The sequence below is a fragment of the Pseudochaenichthys georgianus genome, chromosome 18 (assembly GCF_902827115.2).
Source record: "Pseudochaenichthys georgianus chromosome 18, fPseGeo1.2, whole genome shotgun sequence".
NCBI lineage: Eukaryota > Metazoa > Chordata > Actinopteri > Perciformes > Channichthyidae > Pseudochaenichthys > Pseudochaenichthys georgianus.
Window position 1 is genome coordinate 5,607,113 of NC_047520.1, and position 22,852 is coordinate 5,629,964.

The 22,852-nt window shown below is 40.6% G+C and overlaps 1 protein-coding gene across 1 annotated transcript in view; it reads right to left on the reverse strand.

Annotated features, from left to right (window-relative positions):
* capn1 (calpain 1) overlaps nt 1-22,852 on the reverse strand; it is a 36,622-nt gene that overhangs the window by 7,526 nt on the left and 6,244 nt on the right. Inside the window, exons 3-7 of the mRNA XM_034106264.2 lie at nt 19,867-19,936; nt 11,909-12,027; nt 4,458-4,591; nt 2,967-3,135; nt 275-358 (exon numbers count right to left, since the gene is read on the reverse strand). Coding sequence (XP_033962155.1) covers nt 275-358; nt 2,967-3,135; nt 4,458-4,591; nt 11,909-12,027; nt 19,867-19,936 — 576 coding nt within the window. The remainder of the gene's footprint in view (nt 1-274; nt 359-2,966; nt 3,136-4,457; nt 4,592-11,908; nt 12,028-19,866; nt 19,937-22,852) is intronic.

The window sequence follows — 22,852 nt, forward strand, 5'->3', positions numbered from 1 at the left end:
GCAAAAGTAATATTTCCTTATATATGACCTACTGATAAATGGTTAAATCCTTTTAATACGTTGCTTGAAAAGCATCCTTAAAGGTGTTTCAAGGAGTAAGTCAATGTGTGTTATAAGGAAGAACATTTGCTAAGAATAAATTGAATTACAAGTAAATAGTCCGAACGTTTTTTCCTCACTCTTTACAGTTCTGACATTTTGGATCTTGGTCATCTCAAAAGTCACCATGCTGCCATTTTGGCTGAGGAAGTGGATTTGACTGTGAAGCGCTCACCTCGTCCACACCGGTCACAGAGTAGGCGTGTCCCTTCACCAGCTTCTTGAAGGTCACAGCCTCCTTGTCCCCGGAGCTGGTGATCTGAGGAGAGACAGCGCGGTCAGTGACGTCGATAAAGTGATTTACAGTCAGGAGGAACTGCACACTGCTGCTCCACATGTGACTGGTTAGAGACATTCACATTCAACTCATTATCGAGCTTTTTTGATTTTCCTGTGGACATTTATTTAGTCGATATGTTTTTCAGTTAAGTTAGTGCCATGCAGACAACGCGAACAAAGACAACGCAGACAATAACAGTGTTAAATACATGAGCGTTTCAACTCATTTTTAAATGCAAAAAATATATATTGGTATAAATAGATCCCACATTTGTTGAGCTTACTAAATGGAAGTCATTACATATTTTTTCTTCAATATTTACAATTTTAAATGTGTAAAGAATGCAAACTATAAATGTAAAAGGTGCAGTTTAGAACTTCAACTTTGTATTTTAAGCATTTATCCAGAAGACTGTTCGCTATCGGTTGAAGTGAAAACACTAAACTACTGTGAGGACATCTATTTGGAGAAGTGTAAGCTGTACTCTGCTCTGTTGTGGATGTGCTTTTATTATATTTTTGTTGAATTTGTTAATTTGCAAATGTAATTATATTCTTGGTCTGTACTTTAAACGAATTTCTAGCATCTGCACACTTTTGATTTTACACCTTTTTTTTGTTGCATTATTCTGTAATCTGCCATATGTCCAATGTGGGGGGATGCTCGGTTGTGTTTGTGTCATGTGATAAATAAAAGTGTAATCAATAAATACATTAGATTAAATGTTCTATCCTATTTTTTAAACCTTGTTGCGGTTAAACCAAAGAAACTGCCTTTATTTGTTGTTGTTGTTGTTGTTGTTGTTGTTGTTGTTGTTGTTGTTGTTGTTGTTGTTGTTGTTGAGCTCTATATTTCCTTATCCCTGGTACAGAAAGCTCTTTAAACTTTGGTATTGGGTCTTTTACTCCAAAATGACCTGGAATGGCAGTCCTCCCTACCCAGACTGGGCGGCACAGGGAGGCATGGCAAGTACAGAAAATGATCAGACAGACGGAGTTCAGTCCCCTCTGTCTGCAAACACCCCGTGTCCCGGAGAAATGTGCTGATTTCATGCCAGCTTTTACAACAGGTTTCCATATCTTCGCTGCCCTCTCCTGGCTCAACACCACATTTACTTCCATTTATTTACATTTACTTCTAAATTCACCAATATTCAGAAACTGAGGTTGAAAAAGGCTTTCTGTCTCTATTTTAAGTGCTACATACATACATACAGTAACTACATACATTTCCCCTCTGTGGGACAAATACAGGTATTCTGATTCTGATTCTGAATAAGAGATAAGACGATCCAAAAAGAAAAAGCAGGAACATCTTCACATTCAAGAATGACCTTTTTGGTACTACTTGAAATTAGTTGTTTAATGAATTGATTCAACTGATAACTCCAGTACTGTATCATATAACTTTGAGGTTAATCATTTAAAGGTCCCATGTCATGGCCATTTCCACTGATCATAAATCCATTGTTGAGGTCTACTAGAATATATTTATACTGTGCAATTTTCCAAACTCACATTGGTTTCTCAAACAGCATCTCTGTAAAGTACGTGTATTCACTCTCTCCACTAAACGGCTCGTTGCAGCTCTTGCCCCCCCCCCCTCCCTGTGAGCCCAGTGTGCTCCGATTGGTCGGGACCAGTCGGGACGTTGTGAATCGCGCTGAGCTCCGTGGAGGTGTTGTTTCCTTGTTTAGCGATACACAGCGAAACACAGCCAAACTCACCCTGAGCACACACAAAGTCACAGCCGAAGTAAAAACAATAAGTGTGGCTTGATATTGAGTAAGAAAAATGTTGATAAACGCTGAGAGAATGGGTCTGCAGAGAGAACTTCCCCGCGATCCCAACTGTCTGTTATCAGCAGCAGCCAGGGAGGAGAGATCAGCAGAACTGCCTGCACTGAGTGAGTGAGGAAGTCCGTGGATTGGTCAATTTGGACCAATCAGCGGGGGCTTAACGTAACGGCTGCGCGGACGTAACGTAACGGCTCCACGGATTGGTCCATTTCGTTCCGGGGACGACATGACATCATGATGTCCCCGGAAGAATCAAATGGACAGTGACGTATCTCCAACGAGCCGTTTTGGGGAGGTATTTTCTGAGTTAGAGTTTTACTCCCTCCATGGTGTACTTTGAGGGTTTTGACTCTGCACACCGTTTACATGCATACAAACGTTCATAACACACAAGGGACGGGTGATAACCGGAAAAGCATGACATGTCACCTTTAAGTGTGATTTAAAAAAAGAAAAGTGAGGGGAAGTTAGGAAAATGGGGACATTTCCATACGGAGCACTGAGAAAAAGGTTGACTTTTTAAAGTAAAACGCAGCCGAAATGTAATACAAACTTAGTTAACGGCATGTTTCCATTTTTTCTTTACAACAGGCTCTTTCTTTTCATCGTATGAAATACAACGGTCCTCTTTGAACTGTCAATCGCAAACGAGTTAAAGGAGTAGTTTTGAGTAATGCTTATTTCCTTTTTTCCCTGAATACGATTGACACCACTCTCTCTCATGTATATATGGTAAATATAAGGCTGGAAATAACTTCAAAGCTGAAGCATGAAAGTTGCAGTACTGACGTCTATGGAGCAGCCCAGCAGAGACCCTCTCTCTATGGCCCTGCTGATGATGCTGTAGAGGTCGGAGGGGGCTTTACTCAGGTCGAACATCTCAGTCACGCCGCCCGTGAAGTCCTCAAAGCCCTCGGACGTACTGCCCCCTGACAGAGCCTCATAACAGCCGTTCAGCCTGGGACACAACAGCAGATTAATGAGGATTACAACTCTTTCAAATACAGTACAAATGGGAATATTAGATACTTGCAGGGCCCTTAAAGGGAATCTATAGACTGGACTGTTGCTAAGGGGGAACAGTTAGCACTTACTGCTCCACACTGTACCTTCATACAGTAAATGTAACAATGCATAAATCCTGCTTTTTACATCACACTCTTAGCGTTTCTTCTCTGCTCTAAACCGGGAAGCCCCCTTCACTTGGCACGCTGACACTTACTCAAACAATGCTGTGATTCACTATAACAGCTAACCAGATTTACAACTGAGACCACAGCTGTGCACCAGAGCAGCTGCAGTCTCAAGTGTGTGTCAATGGTGTTCCAAGGAAAGATTTTCTACATCCAGAAACTCTCCCACGACAGGCTTCCTTGTACAAAGTCGTGCCTCAAACTACGGTCCTCAACAGGCCGTAACTTGGGACCATCCGAGTGAGTGTGAAATACTGAGACTACAACTTGAGCAGTCCCATATTCAGGGGTGGCGGGTACTGTAGGCTAGGGAAGGCTAGCAACGGCAGTTTAAACTGTATTTCCTTTCTCCTGTAATATGACTTGATAGATTTAAACTCCGCACCCTGAGCTCTGATTGGTCAGCAGGCGGTGCTTTCACTGAGTTGATCTCTTTTCTATAGACGCCGGGGGCGGGCAGCGTCAGGTAAAAAAAAGTTATTTAGCCTTCCCAAACCTGAGCCTCATGCGCCGGCTATGCCCATATTCATTATGTTGTGTTTATATTAAGATGGATTGAGCCTAAATATGGGCTGCTAACTGGAATACATAACAAAGAATGTTAATTTAAAGTGTGCTTGTGTAATAATATCTTCAATTCATTACAGACACTGAAATTGTGTCGACAGAGCTAACGAAAAAGCAGCAATCGTCCCATTATTAAAACACTGTTGCAATTGTGATGCAGATGCATAAAAACTGACCAATCACAGCAAACCTGGCTGTTTAAGTGTTCTTAAAGAGACAGGCACTAAAATAGAGCAGTTCAAACAGATGGTAAAAACGGATATAATTAGACAGGAATTATGAGAAATATAATGTGTTTTTCTACATCAAGGCAAGTAAACATGTTGTATTAGAAACCCAAAATACAATTATGAACCTTACAAATAAAATATGTCCCCTTTAAACAACCAAAATGTAGTCAAATGTAGCTACCATTCAAGGTATGATGTGGGCAAGTTAAAGCTGGTAGCAACAACAATATGAATTTGATATAGTGGCATTTAAACAGCATTATTCAGTTTGTTACGTCCGTCAGTCTTACTTTGCGTAGGCCTTTTCCAGCAGTGCGCTCCAGAACTCGGTCCCCTCTGCCGAGTGGACAAACAGCAGCTTCCCATCCTTCACCGGCAGCCGGTCATCGATCACCACCTCCACCCACTCGCCAAACTGCCAGAACTGCACGAGAGACACGAGAAGACACCAGTATTAAAACTGACAAAGTTTACAAAAGATACACAAACTATTGAAGGGAGATAAAGTCATGTATTTCAACTATAAAGCTTGCCGGTCCTTCATCAAACCCAGGACTAATACCTCATTCACACCAACGCAACTCCGGTTCAAGCTCCGTGCTAGAGCTTTTCAGGTTCAGAACCGGTTCTTCGGTTTAGCTCCGGCTCTTTTCACACCGCCCAGAGTCCGACTGGTGCTGCGTCATGACGTAACCGTTTGCGTGCCTGCTTCATAAAACCAAACCGCGCGGAAACGCCTCACAGCTGACAACAACAACCAGCAGGTAGCTGGTCTCTTCAGTGGACCACTGCTGCTTGTTACGTTTCTTCATCGTTGTGTACAAACTGGATAAAACGCGGGCTTGTTGTTGTTGTTCAGGAGTTGATCTGTCTCTGCCCCCGCCTCGACGTAAGCGTGACGTATGTGGTGCTTTTGCTCTGGCCGGACAATTTTTTGGTGCTCCAAATGAACCGGATTCCGGATCTAAGAGCAGAGCTCGAGCTTAAGGACGTCCCGTCGTCCCGGGGCCGAAAAAAATAGTGTCGGGGAGGATAAAAAATAATTTTGGGACGAATTTGGGACGAGAGTTAAAATAAAAATACCCTGCTAACTCTACTACAAACGGCGATGAAAATGAAACCGACTGCACGTTTTGTGTAGCACACCGTTATTATACCTCCTTGTCAACATAAACACACACGCACAAAACATTTAGCAACCCGCAAAATACACACACAAACAGTACGTAGCTACAGCTGTGCCTGCGAATTCCTGGCCCGCAAATTCGCGGGTCTAGCTATATACTGAGTGTGTGTATTTCGCGGGTTGAGTGATGTACAATGGCATCCCGTGGAGGAATTCTGAAATGTTTTACCGTTAATCACAAAAACGCAGAGCAGAACCAGACCCTGGAGCGCCGGCCTCTTTATTTACTTACTCCTCTTCATCCCCTATGAGTAATAAGGCTGAGATGAGAACCCTCCATCTTTTTATCGGTACTGGAGACATTTAAAAAATATATGTCATATATATTATTGCTACATACACATTATATCGCAGTTTTAGTTTCGCCAACTCCGTTTCTAATATGCAATAAGACTATAACATGCGTCTATGATGTATTTTCGATCTTTCCAATCCAGACGAGATCTCTCTCTCCCGTCTGTGTGCGAGGGGGCGGGCCGTTCGTAAAGGTCTCCTGACTGACAGGCTGTCATCCTGGTTAGTGGTTACTCTGGGTTCTGTCTTCAGGACACAGTGTTAATTGGATTGGACTTGATTGGATTCAATATTAGAGTAATTTTCTCATTTGTGTGTTTGTTTAAATATATGTGGCCTTTGTTTCTGTGATTGATTGATTTACTCAAATAAAAAGGTTGATGAATTATCATCTAATGATTTGTATGATGTTTTATTTATGTTAAAGGTCACTTTGAATGATTTTAACTAATGATAATGTAGAAAAACTAACATTTTAAATTCGGGACGGTCCACATTAATTTCGGGACGGATTAGATTGTATTGCGGGACGGTTCCGGGAGGATGGGGAAAAAAGTTAGTCGAGAGCCCTGGCTAAGAGGCTGCTCCGCTGCGGTGTGAAGAGGAAAACCCGGTGCTTTTCAAGCTCCAGCTCCGAACCGGCCCTGAAACACCGTTGGTGTGAATGAGATATAAGAGAGATATAGTGAGTTTTTCTTAAGCTTTTTATTTTAATAAGTACCTTAAAGCTGTTTTTCAGTACATTTACTTTCCATTAATAATGTGGAAATAAAGAGGACAGATAAACCTGCTGCAAGTACAACCAGTTTCTCAATTAGCTCTTCAGAAAAACTACACTAACAGCTGGAGTCTGGAGTTATCCATTTCGGGGACTTCAAAGTTTCTCAGTTCAAGGGGGAAAAGGTGAGGGTAAACGTTTTAAAGTATAGCAGCATTAGTGTATATATATAGTCTAGACTAGGAGGCCTCTATTTGAAGCCATGTCACATCTCCAGAATGTAGTTTACACCTTGATGCCAGAACATCCGGCACACACAGAGATGAGTCTGAGCTTTCCAGGAACATGGTGGCTCATTACAAAATGAACTTTATTCAAATGCTTTGCTTCAGGATACATTTCTGATGTTGTGTTAGATGTACTGCTCCCTGCTGGCCAACAGGCACGCAGCCACGTGGCATTTAAGCATAAAGTGAGAAAACTATTCAGAAAACCCTGAAACCCTGATTGCTATGCATCATTACTAGACATACTGAAGGTAAACAAGGTGCAGCAAATTCCAGCTGCTTTGGTCTGTAACCCGATGGTTTGCTTGCAGGACTGGTTGAGATATGTAGCTTGAAATGCAGCAGGTGAACTCAGGTTAATAAAGGAGAGGTTAGTTTCTCTGAAATGTTTTCAAAAGGAGATTAAAAGACAAATGCATTGCTGTGTGGCTGTTGGCCAGCAGAGGGCAGAAGAGGCCAACAACATATATATTCTGTATGCACTCTGAAGTCTCTTCAAACAAAAACCAGGGTGTTGTAATAGACGATAAGAAGATACAGCATTTACTTTACTTACTGGCTGCAGTTAGACGTGGCACACTAACCTATAAATGAAACCGTTAACTATATTATCAAATCCATTTGTATGCAAATACAACTGGCCATATGGCACACTGCTTTCAAGCACCTGACAACCTGTGCATGCTCAGACTAACGATGTCCAACGATTGACTTCTGGCATGTTTTAAACAGAGAATACCAACTTTTACCCTCCATAGAGCCTTTATTTAAACACAACAGGCTGAAATAACCATCTTTCTACGTAAGACTATGGTGTTGCTAAACCGAAATCAGCGTAATGCTAAACTAAGATTTAAATGTGATATGTTAAATTGTTATGACTGTTTGAAGGTGTTTTAAATACTAACTAACATAAATGTGTAACTCGCTGTTCATATTGATGTTTGTATATCTTGATTGGAACCGCATAACTGTTTGGGGATTGTTTTGCATCTATGTTTAGTTGTTTTGTGTCTATTTTTAGTCTTTATATATTTCTTTGTAGTCCTTTTGGATGTTTTGCATCTATTTCTGGCCATTAAGCGTCTCTTTGAAGTCGTTTTGTGACGATTATAGAGATATTTGATGAACTCTTTGGCCCCTGGGCCTGTGCCCGATAAGCCTGTTTCAGTGTAATGAAAAAAATAATACATAATTAGGTTGGTATGACAGAGTGGGGAAGGAAGTTGCACGCTTGTCATTTGGCACGTAAAAGCCACAGCTTGAGTGTAGAATAGAATAGAATAGAATTCCTTTATTGTCATCACACCAGGTACAACGAAATTTAAAAAAGCAATCCTCGCAGTGCATTTCCACATAAAACGAATAAATATATATCTATATAAACATATACACACATAAACATATGCTCACACATCCATACCAACATGCCCGCACATTATTTAAATACAGTTTACAATATAAAAACCACAGGGATGATATTTTGCATCTCTGATGTGTGTGCATGTATATGTGATTTCACAGATGGTGCCTCATGTCAGAATGTGTGTGTACAGCAACATGGACGATAGATGGATGAGTTGCTCTGCAGAGCTGAACCCATCTCTGGGAGGAACTGTGTCACAACACGGCTGACTGAAGACAACACAATACACACACACACACACACACACACACACACACACACACACACACACACACACACACACACACACACACACACACACACACACACACACACACACACACACACACACACACACACACACACACACACACACACACACACACACACACACACACACACACACACACACACACACACACACACACACACACACACACACACACACACACACACACACACACACACACACACACACACACACACACACACACACACACACACACACACACACACACATTTCATGCTACTCTGTCACACTCATATTGCTGAGCATTTATCTCGCAGCCTCACTGGGGGAAATTAACTTCCACATTTGTGTCATAACTTGCAGCCTTAAAGCAAGATGAATCCTAAACAGAATTCAATAAAATGCTCAGACTTTCTGTGTGAAATATGATAAAAGATTCTGCCCCAGTTCTGTTTCATTTGTTTGCGACTGAGATTGCCTAGTTTATAATGTATTCCCCTCCTTTTGTTTTGCCTCCTTCGCACAGACTTCCTCCTTTTCCTCCCATTTAAAATTCACACTGCCAGCAGCCCTCATAATTACATTTTGGGATGACTCATCTAGGTCTGGGAAATGAATCCACAGGCTTACAGGATCCAAACCGTTACAAAGGGAGATCCCTGGAAGACTCAACAGCACGCACAAGGGAACAGAGAATGGAAACATGCTTGAAAAAAAATAGAAACTGCAAGTTATGGAAAAAGGAAAGAATGAAAACAATTCTTGGCTGCAATGCAAACGCCGTGAATAGAGGCTAAACCAATAGAACGTGATGAAAGTAGGGCGACTTGATACTAAATGGAAAGCTTTTCACAAGCTATTTCATGCATGTACATTAACCACATGCATGCATTTACAAGCCTTCAGAGCAAATGAAAGTATTATTTCCACTCATCCTAGCAGAGAGAACAAGTATGTCTATATTCATAAAGATCTCGGGAAATATTCGGTGAAAAATTGGGCCAAATATTCGGCTCTCCCTCGGCTGACTTTGCAGTAATTGAGACACCAGCCCCAGCAGACATGTGGAAATGGAAGCCGTGCGTGCGTGCGGGTGTGTGTGTGTGTGTGTGTGTGTGTGTGTGTGTGTGTGTGTGTGTGTGTGTGTGTGTGTGTGTGTGTGTGTGTGTGTGTGTGTGTGTTTTACATTTTGGGTCCGTTCCTACGGTTGTAATATGTGTCTTTGATGTATGAGAGCTCCCCCTCTGTTCCCTGTTTCACTTCCTTGTTCCGTCTCTCATGTCAACGCTTGGCAGGCTGGAGGGCGGCATCAAAAGGAGGGCGGCCAACTCAAAGGGCATTAATCCAAAAGTACAGGAATGTGTTCATTATCTTAAGAAGTATCATAAACTGAAGTGATTGCTAAAAGGCAAAGGATTGGCCATCATATAAATAAGGTGTTTTTTTACAAGGGGCCGTACTATGCCCATGTTCAGGTTTAGATATGTGTACTTTGTGTCTCTACTGTGACATGTTTCCATGCTTCAATGTTCAAAAAGCTTTTTCTCGTGCTGCAGCACCTCTTTTCACCCTCTGTCTGAAACCAGAACCCAGTCTGCTCTGATTGGTTACCTGGCCGCTGTTGTGATCAACTGCCAGTGATGTCTTAGCCTATCACGTACATGGGTTTGAGCGCTAGCCAATAGAAGCGCAAGTGTTACATTGAGATGTCATTATGATATGGAAGTAAACAATGGAATCCAATGGAGGCCATTCTTGAATCATTTCATGACATTTCTCGATTATGGAAGTACTTTTATATTGCATTCATTTTGGTTGTTATTTATACTACATTCAAATTGAGCTTCTCATAACTTTACACCACACATATTTCCCTATCTCCGACTGGACTGCATGAATGCTTTGTGCAGCAGCTAATGATTAGTTTCCAATGTGCATGCTGCGTGTGTGCATGTGTGGGTCTGGAGTATTTTGTGTACAAAGCAAAGTTCAGCTGATAAGGCCAGACGCTGCCAGACGCTCGCGCCGTAAGGATAGAATACATGTTGACTATTTCATGTCAGGAGTGGTCCTTCAGGAAGTAGATGTGATACTTTAAACACAGATGTTTGATTGTTAACAGTAGTTGTTTCTCTGTAGAAGTCACTGATAATATCTTCTTTTGGTTAGTGATAAGGAAATGGTTGTGTGTTTAAAACCGTGTGACGGTGACTCAAATCCTCCCAGGTCTATTGACTTATGGACTGAATTGGCGTGGATCTGAGAAGTCAGTTATCTGGCATGATTCATTGAGGCGTGACAAGTAAAAAGAGGAGATTACCACAAGAAAGACATGCTGTTTTAATTCCTTGTTCTCTCTGGGAAATTCTTGGGGGGAAAAAAAGAGTTAAACTCCTTCCTGACGGACTGGTTTTGCAGATTTGTATGATTCCCGCTGCAGATTAGTTTCATTTTTGAACCATAACTTACCTCGTTGTATCTAGGTGCCATTCTGCTAAATTATGTTTTTGGTTGAGTTAAACACCCAAAAGGATTCAGTTTAGTAATAAAGGAGAAATCAGGAATTCCTCACAGGAGAAAGAGATAGCATAATTACTAAAAAGATAATAGTAAAATTGTTTTCACTGAACTTCCTCTCTGCCTTATAATCCCTTTATCGCTTATAATTTCAGCGCCATTTCAGATAACAGTAACGGCCCGTCCACACAGCGGCTTTGGAAAAAGCTTGCCGGCGGGCGTGTCTGAAGCTCGACCAACAACCAATCACATGAATCTCCCGCCCCTGACACACAAGCAGCGGTTTGATTGGCTAGAGCTTGTACTGGCATATGATTCGATTGGCTGACGCTTCCACCGAAAGCTTCAGAAGCTTCAAAAGTTGAACATTGCTCAACTTTTGCAGCCTGAAACGCCAGGAAAGCTCCGCTCTGCTTCCCACAATGCAGTTCGGCGAAAAGTGACGTCACCCCATTCAAAGTGAATGGGCAGAAGCTTCCAACGCCGCTGTGTGGACGGGCCGTAAGAGCTGCATCGCGTGCAACTGTAGCAAAAGAAAACAATCTGTAACTTCTCAGTTTTTCTTTCTATAAACAAAATAAGGTTTGCAAAAGGTGAAATATATTGAAAAGACAGCATCGGGGATCGCCCTGTGACTAAGTTTCAAAAGAGAAACGACATCATGCATCTCCTCACAGCGAGAGAACAACAACATCGTTCACAGGAGCAACGAATCAGCTGGAAGGAAAACTATCGAGATCTATTGTGGCACCTGAACGCAACACTACTCTGCCTGCTATGGGAAGTCAAGCAGAAAGTGAGAAAATAAGCTGTTCCACACCAGAAGAAAACAAACTCTTTGTTATTTCACACCAACAGTTTGCAAAACCATGTGGTGCACCAAACAAGAAATGACCCAACAGGAAGAGTCGGCAGAAACACATTACGAAGAGAGCTGGCACTGAACTACTGGCTGCTGAAACTAAAAGCAGGAACAACTGCAGGAATTCCCCTTCAATGTGAACGTCCTTAGGGTTTGATGAAAGAAGGTTTTTATACTTTGTTGTGTTGTGTGTTTCGATGCAGGAAGTGAAGCTGCTCTCACCTGGAAGTGGAAGATGCCGGCGTATCCCTGCTGGAAGCCCTGTCCGTGAGGAACCACTCGGTGGAGGAGGTTGTCGTTCAGGGTCAGCGAGGCGATGGCCGCCAGCAGCCAGCAGTCGCCTGAGGACACACACACACGCGCACACACACACACTTCTTATTACCCTGAACTAACATAACAAAAAGTTACCATATCACATCTAAGCGTTCACTAGAATGACAGCAGGTAATGTATGTGAAGCAGGGGTGCAACACTTACTTTGACTACTTTATATAAAGTATATTTACTCAAGTACTGCACTTTAGTACAATGTTGAGGAACTTGTACCTAACCTGAGTATTTCCAATGTAGGCTAATGACATTACACAAGCCAATATTCTACTGTTTACACCACTACGTTCAATTGACAAAAATAAGTCAGATAGTTTGTTTACAGATTCAGATTAAAAGCCAATACAAATATTACTGATACATTTGACTGTATACGATTCTGAAAAGGGCAGTAAGGCATAACAAGTACTATAACTTTTGGTATTTTAAGTATAATGTGATGCCAATACTTCTGTACTTTCGCTTTAGATTTTTTACTTACAACTTGTACTTAAGTTAAACATCCGAGTACTTTTTCTTCCACCGCTAATTTCAAATTGAACAGACTCTCTACATCTGTTCCAATATTAGCAGAGAGCAAAACACTATTCTTCATAAATCTCTTCGTCACTCATGCTGCTGAGATAAAGCTTCCAGCCTCAGGGAAGACCCTTGTGAAACTGGGTTCCCAGTGAAGAGAAGAGCCTTGAACTCTGTTTGAACAAGCTGAGCCCTCGGGGAAATGGGAGAGGCACTTGTTCCATTAAGAGAAGCGCAGAAACTACCAAAGCTCCACAATAAGTGCTGTTACCAGGACATAGAGCCACCGTTATGGGGTTGCACAAGTCTCTCGGAACGTAATTTTGACCATCGTGCTTTTACACACGAAGGCATGCGAGGTGAGATAGTATCAGAGGTGGATAAAGAACCCAGGTCCTGAACTTACTGTAGGTAAACATAGAAATACTATGGTCTTTAAATACTCCATTACAAGTATCAGCATCAAAATGTAATGAAAGTACAGGGGAGTAAAAGCACTCATTCTGCATAATGGCCCATTTCAGTTACATACATGTACGAGGGAGGCGTGTGGCGCAGTGGATTAGTGTGCGTTGGTGTTCGAAACAGGTTCAAACCCCACTGCAGTCAGCATGTCGTTGTGTCCCTGAGACACTTCACCCCAAATTGCTCCTGTGGGGATTGCCCACAGTATTGAGTATGTAAATCGCTTTGGATAAAAGCGTCTAACAAGTAACATGTAATCTAATCTAATCTAACATAAAGTACGGAAGTATTATCTGCTAATTGTAAATCAATAGTAAAAGTATGCAAAACGGCTCTTTCAAAGTATTATATGATCAAAGAATATTGTATTATCTTGTTTGTATCACATGGACAAGCCTTTTAATCTTGTAATTTGTAAATTAGGAGCCAATTGTAGAGACTTTGTTGAACACATGATTGATAGGTAGTACTGCATCATATTATATCAGCATATCATGTGTTTTATATAAAAAGTAAATTATAGAGTGTTAAATACATCTACTGGAGTAAGACGTACAATATTGCCTCTGAAATGTAGTGGAGTAGAATATAAAGAAGCATTAAATGGAAACTAGAAAATGCATTTCCTGCTGAAAATGTGTGTGAATGCTGTAAACTGTGAACATTTGTGGCTGAATTTAGCTAAAAATGCAGAAAAAGCAGAATATTTTATTAGCAGAATCTTTGTAGCTGCTTTTAGCAACAAAAACCAAGTTAGTGTGTTGCTGACTGAACTTAGCGGAGAAATGCAGAAAAGTGAAATGATTTGAATCAAAATTGTTACAGCTCAAATGCATTGCAATGACTTTGTTGAAAACTTGAAAGTGAAATGTTGAACTGGAAGAGTAGGAAAAATAGTGAAGAAGCTTAATATTTAAATTAAAAGAAAAGGTTTAAAAAAGGTATAAACACTTAAATGTATAGCCTCAATGTCCTGAAATAGCTGAAAAAAGTTTCTGCAGCTGAAAGTAGGCTGAAGGAGTTAGATATTAAATGTAAGTAGTAGTGAATGAATGTGTATTAAGAAGAGAAAAGAAAGTAAAAACGCTTTGAAAAGCAGCAGAATATTTTGAAAACGTTTGAACTAAAACCATACGTCACCAATAATCAAATGTAAAATATGTGGAACGTGTTGAAGTCAGTATGAAGTCTCCATCAGACAGAAAAGATTAGGCTGAGACAGTCTATGGCCCTTTCTCATTTCTCTAACTCCCCTCCTCGACTCCCCTCCTCGACTCCTATCCTCGAGACTTAGTCCCGCCCACAGGAGATGCGAGCGGAGGAGCCGAGGAGGGGAACCGAGGAGAGGGGAAGCAGCAGGCGGTTAGAGAAATGAGAACTCCTCTCCTCTGAGCGGTCATTTTAAAGAGATGTCCATTAATGATGACAGGAGGCACAGCAGCCCTCTGTCTGATGGACAGATGTGTTCATGACCACTTCTATATTTACTTTGATTCATTCACAGTGCGGTATAATGAGACAATAACAGGCTACAGATGCAGACACGCACACACACATATATATGTATATATTTATATAAATATATACAATTTCAGAATCAAACAGAGCATTCATAATAACGTAACAATATCAGAGACTGGATATATCCCCCCCCCCCTCTCTGGTCGTTGCAATGAGGAAAATAAATTACGGGCCAAAAGTTTTATTTACAAGTATTAAAAGTAAGCAGAGGACACCAAACCAACTGAGACCTGTCTGTCCGCTGCATCTACGCACACACTGTACAACACACACACCTACACACTGTACCACACACACCTACACATAATCAGGCTACAGCTGTTGCGTATTTTATTATGTGAAGCACTGAATGGTTTTAGAAAAATATCGACTCTTTGTTTGTAGATATCTACTAAACTAAAGCAAATAAAGAGAGTAGGCCTGTTATACTGAGTGATATATATTATACACACTGCTCTGCTTTCTGCACGGACCTCACAGCTGTTCTCTCTGTAAACATCGCGTCACGATGAAAACAGTTTCTAAAATAATATCCAGGGGATGCATGCAGAGCTGTCATTGGCTGAGATAAGTCCGGCCGTGCGTCACGACTCTTTGAAACATCTCTGTTCCCGGAAATGCATCCGCGAAGAAGCCGTGGAGGAGCCATCAGTGTATCCTCGGTTATAGCTCCTCCAGAGAGGCTCCTCGATGCTCGATGCTCGGTCCTCGACGTGCATTTAGAGAAATGAGATGTCCTTCAACATGGCGCGCTAAAATTCATTTCCGGGTCACTACCGGAGGAGCGAGGAGTCGAGGAGGGGGATTTGATGAAATGAGAAAGGGCCTATGTGTTTGTGTTTGAGGTGACGACGTTATCAAACACCTGTGTGTGTAAGCCCAGTGATCAAAGGTTACCATGGTGACGACGTTATCAAACACCTGTGTGCCGAGATCAAAGGTTACCATGGAGATGTGCAGTGAAAGGAGAGCCTTTCCATTGATCTGAATGAGAGATAAACCTCTTACATTTCTAACTATAGTTTAAAAACGGTAGCTGCTTTCGGTAAAATGTTAACGCTGGAGGATGTCAGGACCGCGAGGAGCGTCTGAATCTGCTGTTTGTGTACTTTCGGGTCAATGATGTGGCATTTTTGGCAGATTTACTAAAGGTGTGCAGCTGGTGCTCTGAGGATAGATCAGGCTGCATTTACAATGGGGTTTAATGGAGACATGTTGAAAGTTGTTGTCACTTCATGCCCTCGAGAGGCATTTTGTTTAATATTTTTTTATTTTTCAACGTAGGAGAGGTTTTCAATAAGGGTGTCCAAGGAGTGTAGGGTTTGGGAATTATGGCAGGTTTAAAACATTTTGGGCAAATTTCAAGCTCTCCTGCACTCTGTTTTGAGATCAAAGCACTCTGAAAAAGGCGTCTTTGACAAGCTCCAAACTAAGTTAAATATCTCAAAAGGTGTAAAAGTTATCAAGAAGTATGTGGAAGGAGTAGCATTTGGAGCACGGTGTAGTTAAGAGGATTTGAAGGTTCCTCGCATTGAGTTACATGTTAAAAAAATAGTTTAAAAAGCTGAATATTCCAAAAAGTATAAATGTCAAAAACAAGAAAAGTCATAGCACACATGTTCTGAAGGAGCTGAACATTTTAATATTTGAATGGTTTCTGTAGCTGAAAGTATGTGGAAGGAGTAGCATTTGGCACACGGTGTAGTTAAGAGGATTTGAAGGTTCCTCCCATATTAAAAAAAGAGTTTACATATGCAGGGCTCTCAAGTCTCACGCATTTGGCGTGAGACACACGCATTCCACTCCATTCACACGCTCACACGCCACACCTTGTATTTCTCACACAGAGATTTCTTTCCAGGGTACCGCCCACCAAGTTGCGCCGCAATTTTGTAAACAAACTAGTACAGAATCACTGTAGCCACGCATCAACCAATCAAAAGAATGTAAGCTGTCGAACAGCCAATTAGAAAATAACATGGCTGTATCCGGGTAGGATTTAGACATTCTGCCCTATACTTTATAGACAGGTAAGGGTTTCAACATTTTCCAGGATTTCAATACTTTGATTGAATACATTAATCAGTTCTTTACACATGGTGCTCTTTTTAGATTTCAGGAACTACTACCTTTCCATGGGCCGGAGGAACAGGACAAAGGTGTGTGAGGAGTTCCTGGAATATCAGCTGATGGATATCTCCATGCCCCAAGATCCCACCACCTTTAATGTTGAGGAGTTTTGGGGGAGTATGTCCTCAATCAAGTGCAAGGTAAGAAATATTTGGCACCACATGACACACATAATCAATTGAAATCAAAAGCAAAGCATTTGAGTAATAGAGTCTCTTGGTTCCTTTTTTTAAAGGTGACCGGTTTGAGCCAGTTTGGGAGGCTCACTAAAATCACTTGTTCTAGTGCTCCCTCACTCTAATGCCGACGCGGAGAGGGTTGCCACCAACACCTACAACAAAAAACACTGACACACACACCCACCCACCCACACACATCCCTTCACTAAGAATGAAATAAATATGTTTTTATTTGTATGAATTTATGTGTCATTTATCAGATAAGAACACCGTCCCCACCCAAAGCCCCGCCGCTGCCAAAATCTCACTCTGAACTCTGTTCAAAACTTTAGAGCCCTGCATATGTATACGCACATATACATAATATGTACATACCTACACATTTACATACACATATACTTACACATACATACATGTATATAAAAAAACAAAAAAACATACATTCATAGTCCCCCCTTTCTTCCTAACTTAGTGTCTTAAGTTCAGCTATGTATCAAAGAGTCCCAGACAGATTCAAACATTTCTGAAGAGCCCCTCAGGTTATATTTAATCTTCTCCAAGTTCAGGTACAACATTAGATCTTTAAGCCATAGAGATGCTTTAGGTGCTATTGAGGATTTCCATTCAAGGAGTATTCTTCTACGTGCTAAGAGAGATGCAAAGGCCTTAGTTTTCTCCTCATCATTCGGTGGTCAGGTAGTACTCCAAAAATGGCAGTTTGGCAGCAAGGTGTTGGAAAATGCTTATCCAGTATCCTTGTAGGCGAGGACAAGACCAAAACATATGTTTTATGGTGACATGTGGCATCTGTTACAGGTATATATAGATACGGCGGACAACTTTATGTTGTATACGATTGAGCCTGGCACAGGACGTACTATTGTTCACTCTTGCTAATGCGCCATCCCAGACCTCATCATCTATTGCTTGGACTAGTTCCTCTTCCCAATCTTGTTTGATTTTACCAAGCGATGTTTCTGTGAGACGGGAGATGGAATTGTAAATTCTTGAAACCAGACCTTTTTCGGTTGTTAGAGTGTCCAGAATTGAGTCAGTTATTGAATCCGGAGGGATATTGGGGAAGGAAGGGTCATTTAGTTTAACCCAGTTACGGACCTGGAAGTAGCGGCTATGGGTACATGTATTATTGTTATTATTCTTTATTTCCTTATCTATTTATTTTTTTTATTATCTTTTACATTACTTTATTTTTACCTATATATATATAAATATAAATATATATATTAACTTTACTATCTAGGACAGGGAGGGGGGGGGGAGGTAAAATATAGACCGTATAAATGTAACTCATTGTGCCTGACTCAATTAAAGAAAAAAGAGTTAAAAAAGCTGAATATTTTGAAAAGTATACAATATTTTTGAAAAGTTGAAAGTTTCCCATCATGTGCTGAAAAGGCTGAATATATTTGAATGGTTTCTGTAACTGAAAGTAAGCTGAAGTTATCGGATGGCAAAATATTGGTAAGAAGAAGAAGAAGAAGAAGAAGAAGAAGAAGAAGAAGAAGAAGAAGAAGAAGAAGAAGAAGAAGAAGAAGAAGAAGAAGAAGAAGAAGAAGAAGAAGAAGAAGAAGAAGAAGAAGAAGAAGAAGAAGAAGAAGAAGAAGAAGAAGAAGAAGAAGAAGAAGAAGACGAAGAAGAAGAAGGAGGAGGAGGAGGAGGAGGAGGAGGAGGAGGAGGAGGAGGAGGACAGCGTTCCACTAATAAGATGAAGAGGATACTTGAGAAACTTGGTTAGATTCCAAAACAGAGATCTGTGTGGTGTTATCTAAAAGTTGATTGGTAAATTCTCATATCTTGAAAGTCAAGGGAGCTTTCTGTTTCATTATAGCTGGTGTTGATCTACTGCTGGTTAATGATACACAGGACTTTTATATGAAAAGTTATTGTAAAATAGGGCTGTATTTACACTCTTATCTATCATATAATCCCCTGATAGCAGATGGTGGCTCAGCTAACAGATAGCCTCGAGGATAAAGATCTCTCCGGCTGTAAAACAAAGTGAAGCATCGTGTTTTCCGGCTCAACATTTTTGGAGTTATTGTTTTGCAATCCAGCTGCTCCTCTGGGAGTGAGGGGAGGGGGTTGAGGCTGGGTAAAGTATTGCATTTGGAGATGGGGGAAGTCACTTCCTCCACTCAAACAGATGTGCGGCAGAGAAACAAAGCATGAATTATAGATGCAGCTCTGTGTCGAGCAGGAAACATCTCAGGCTATGAACTGTTCACGCTCCTCCGTTTCTCTCTCCTTCAGGCTATCTATCTCCATCTGACACTCACACTCAGCAGAGCCTGTCATCAGCCATGCTTCAACCCTTACTGTACGCAATATGGCTATGGTCTTATTTACACATGGAAGGTGGGCTCTTGACATGGATGCATTAGGAGCTGATAAATAATATTCTATGTGCATTGATGTTCTTTACTTTTGACTAAAGTATCATGATTTACAATATTTGAATTGTGCTTACATCAATTGTACACATTACGACAGTTAAGTGGTACTTCTTAATCTTTTGAAACAGCTATTATGTGGCTCTGGAGAGGCTTAAGTCTGAGAAAAAAAACCTGTGGCAATGGCACAAATTAAAATAGAAAATTAAGATAAAAAATCCACAAGCAGAGAAACAAAAATATATAGAAAAAAACTGTAAAATAGTGAACAAATATGTACAATTTATCTGTTTAAAATGCTAAATAAATTATAAAAATGTGTAAAATAAATTATAAAACATTCTAAAGTGCAATAAAAACAAGTTGTAAAAGAAAACTAGAAAAGTTGAATTGCTAAAGTATGTTTACAAGTCTCACACAAATAAACTGAGAAGACAACATTTACATATTTTTATTTATTTATTTCCTGCATCAAGAAATGGGATTGTAACCATTTGCATGCCTCTATATTCAATCACCTGTTTGTTCCAGCTTTTAGGATTACATTGAAGTGTTTATCTCCTCTCCTGACCTTTAATAGCTGGATGATGCACTAGTTAAAGTGAAACAGATGGGAACTCACCCAGAGATCCCTGACAGATGTCTGTGCGAGTGGCTCCGTCTACGATGAACTCGGGGCACTTGCAGAACTCCTGTTAAGAGAACAAACACAAACAAATTAAAAAAGTATTTCTGGTAGATATCCATTTTACAGGCTCACAGCATGAGCAGTGTTTCTCATGCTGACTGCGATGACTGTTCACAGAAAGTACACAATGCATGGATTACACAGGTTTCAACAAGTCACAATGTCAAAGCAAACCTCCACAGTATGCTTTAAGATTGCTTTCTGATGCAAAACATACATTTAAACTCCAGAAATAAGTCTCAAATAAGTCTGTTTTAAGTTTAATCTGTTTTACATGCCTATCTTACAGCATTTAATTGGTCACAATAGGTAAAGCACAGGTGTTACTAATAACGCTAACAAGGCTCTGTTCTGATAAATGGAATTCAGCCCAGATTAGCTTAATTGTTTAAAGCTGTGCTTTTCATAGTGTTAGTCGAAATGTCTTCCATTTAAAAAAGGTCTATTCATTATTTTTTAAGCTAAATTGACGAGTAACCACTGGTTCGTTTTCTTATACATATCGGTAATGTCTCTCTGTTTATTATGCAGATTATGAAGTAGTCTCTCCTGTCCGCGATCTTTTTGTTTCTTAGTATTTCCTGCCTCCTAAACCATCTTCGACTCGGCATGTATAGCGTGAGAAACCTCCCATGGAGCTATACAAATGAATATTACATTTATTTTGTGCACCACAAACACACACAGATGTAAACACACCATTGTGCACATGGTTGAATTCACAGAAACGCTCAATCACACACACACAGGCTTAAAGGGACAGTTCGTATTTTTGTATTGGGTACCCAACCTTAATCGATGTATTAAGTAGATGGCAGTGAAAACGTCCCCGGTTTTCAGAAACAGACCAAGTAAAAAGCACAAAGCTAATCAATGTACTGCTGTGAAACCAAATCAAAAAGTATTTTAGAAACCTAAAAATTAGCATTAGTTTACGATACATTTTGAATATTTTCACTGATTTCTCTTCATGTCATAAATGATATTAGGTGGCTTGAACATGTTTATTGCTAATAGTATATTGCTTAGCTTCCTGCTAGTACTCCTTTCTGGTTCTCCAAAGTAAGAGCGTGCAACCCCCATCTACTATACTAAAAACACGGACTATAAATAAGTACCCCCGTGTAACCCCTCTTCAAAAACCATCCCATTAAGTTCTCTTTTTCAGGTTCAGAGCACAGATTTAGGGGGAAATGTACCACCATAACACCATGTACCCTCTTGTGCGGCGTAAATATTAAAGATCCTGTTGTGCAGGCTGGGCTCATGCATTATAAAACATCAGTACTTTATCGAAAAAACGACACTCCGGGAAGCATTCACAGCAGCGCACGTTAACACACTAGTGGTCTACACGCAACACACAGCAGCTCTCACACTCAAATAGAAGCCTCGAGAGGAGCTAACACGAAAGTCTGAGATCACGACTTGGCTCTCTGCTCTATTACTGCAGCGACTTGTCACGGTATGTGCAAATCGAACCGTAATGGGTCTCTTCAAGGCTGCCGTGATAACACATAATGAAGTCAGTTTCACTTTGTTCGGGGGTATTTTTGAGCAGATACAGTCACAGGGAAGGATTGGAGGTTTGAGGAGATACTTGGGCCAATGAAAAGCAGGAAGAAGAGTAAGAAACCTCTCTGACACATGTAGTGGAACATTTCATTATTATCATTCTTATTATTATCCTTATTATGTCTTTCATATGTTTAAACCAAATGCTTCTTATTTCCTCTTGTTGTGCTTTTACCATTATTATTCTATTATATTCTCTTATGAGTTTCCCAGTCTCTGCAAGGCCACAGCTGTTTCAGCAGACTGGGAGACTCATACACAGTCACACAAAGTTCCGTTATGCTATCTGCAAGGCCAAACGGTGTCTCATCAACAATCTGACTGTGTGAACCCAGATTGTTCTCTTTCCCACTCCTTTTTCTATATAACCTTTGCTTTTCCATTGTTCTGCGCACTCTCGGGCAAAAATAATGTATTGAAGTCAATGGAGAGAGAAAACGTATCTTTCCATCCTATTTGAATTGTGCCATGAATTACACATATGATGTTTGTCAATCTTAAAAAATTATTTTCATGTCAAAAAAGTCACAGTTTGTCATAAAACTGTTGAAAAATACGCAACTAGAAAGACTACAAATTCCAGAGTCGCGTAAGTGATGTCACAATTGTTTTCCTCCACTAAGAGATAGCTAAGATCAGCGCCATATAGATAGAATCTATCATGGCGCTGGCTAAGATAAAATAACTTTAACAAGATGCCTGTGTGCTTAGTACCAGGTTGTTATCATACCAGCAATGGGTCTTGCTCGTTCTTTCGCTTCCCGTCTGATGAAAGGACCAGGAGTGGCTGGATCAAGTTAGCTACCTAGCTAGTAGCTAGCACGTTAGTTAGAATTACAGCCTTGTCATTTTGATTAGCCTTAACATGAAGTAACATTATGTAACCCAACATGTTAAACAGTAAGAGTAGTAGTCATATTTCCTGAACCCTTTGAAGAGTACTGTTACCGGTGTGATCATTCTATAATACACAATTTAAGCCCGGGGGAGAAATGCTAACGCTAGCATCGGCGATCGCCGATCTTTTCTACTTCATGCTATCTGCACAAATGGTTGACATTAAACATTAAAAAGACCAGGCAGTTCAGAGAGAATCAAAGGAAGGCAGGCAGGCAGCTTTGCATGACATTCTTCTGGACGTCTTTTATTGTGGTGTTAGAATACATGCCAACCTTTCCAAATCCAAAAGAGGTAGGTTTGCGCGTGCAAATGTGCACGCCCAAATTAGGTAATCAGAAGAAATGGAACCCAGTAATTACAGGTATAAACCATGTATTTAACATATATTGCATAATTTTATGCATTTTTCAGATAAAAGTGGTAGTTTGGTAAACAGTGCCAACGA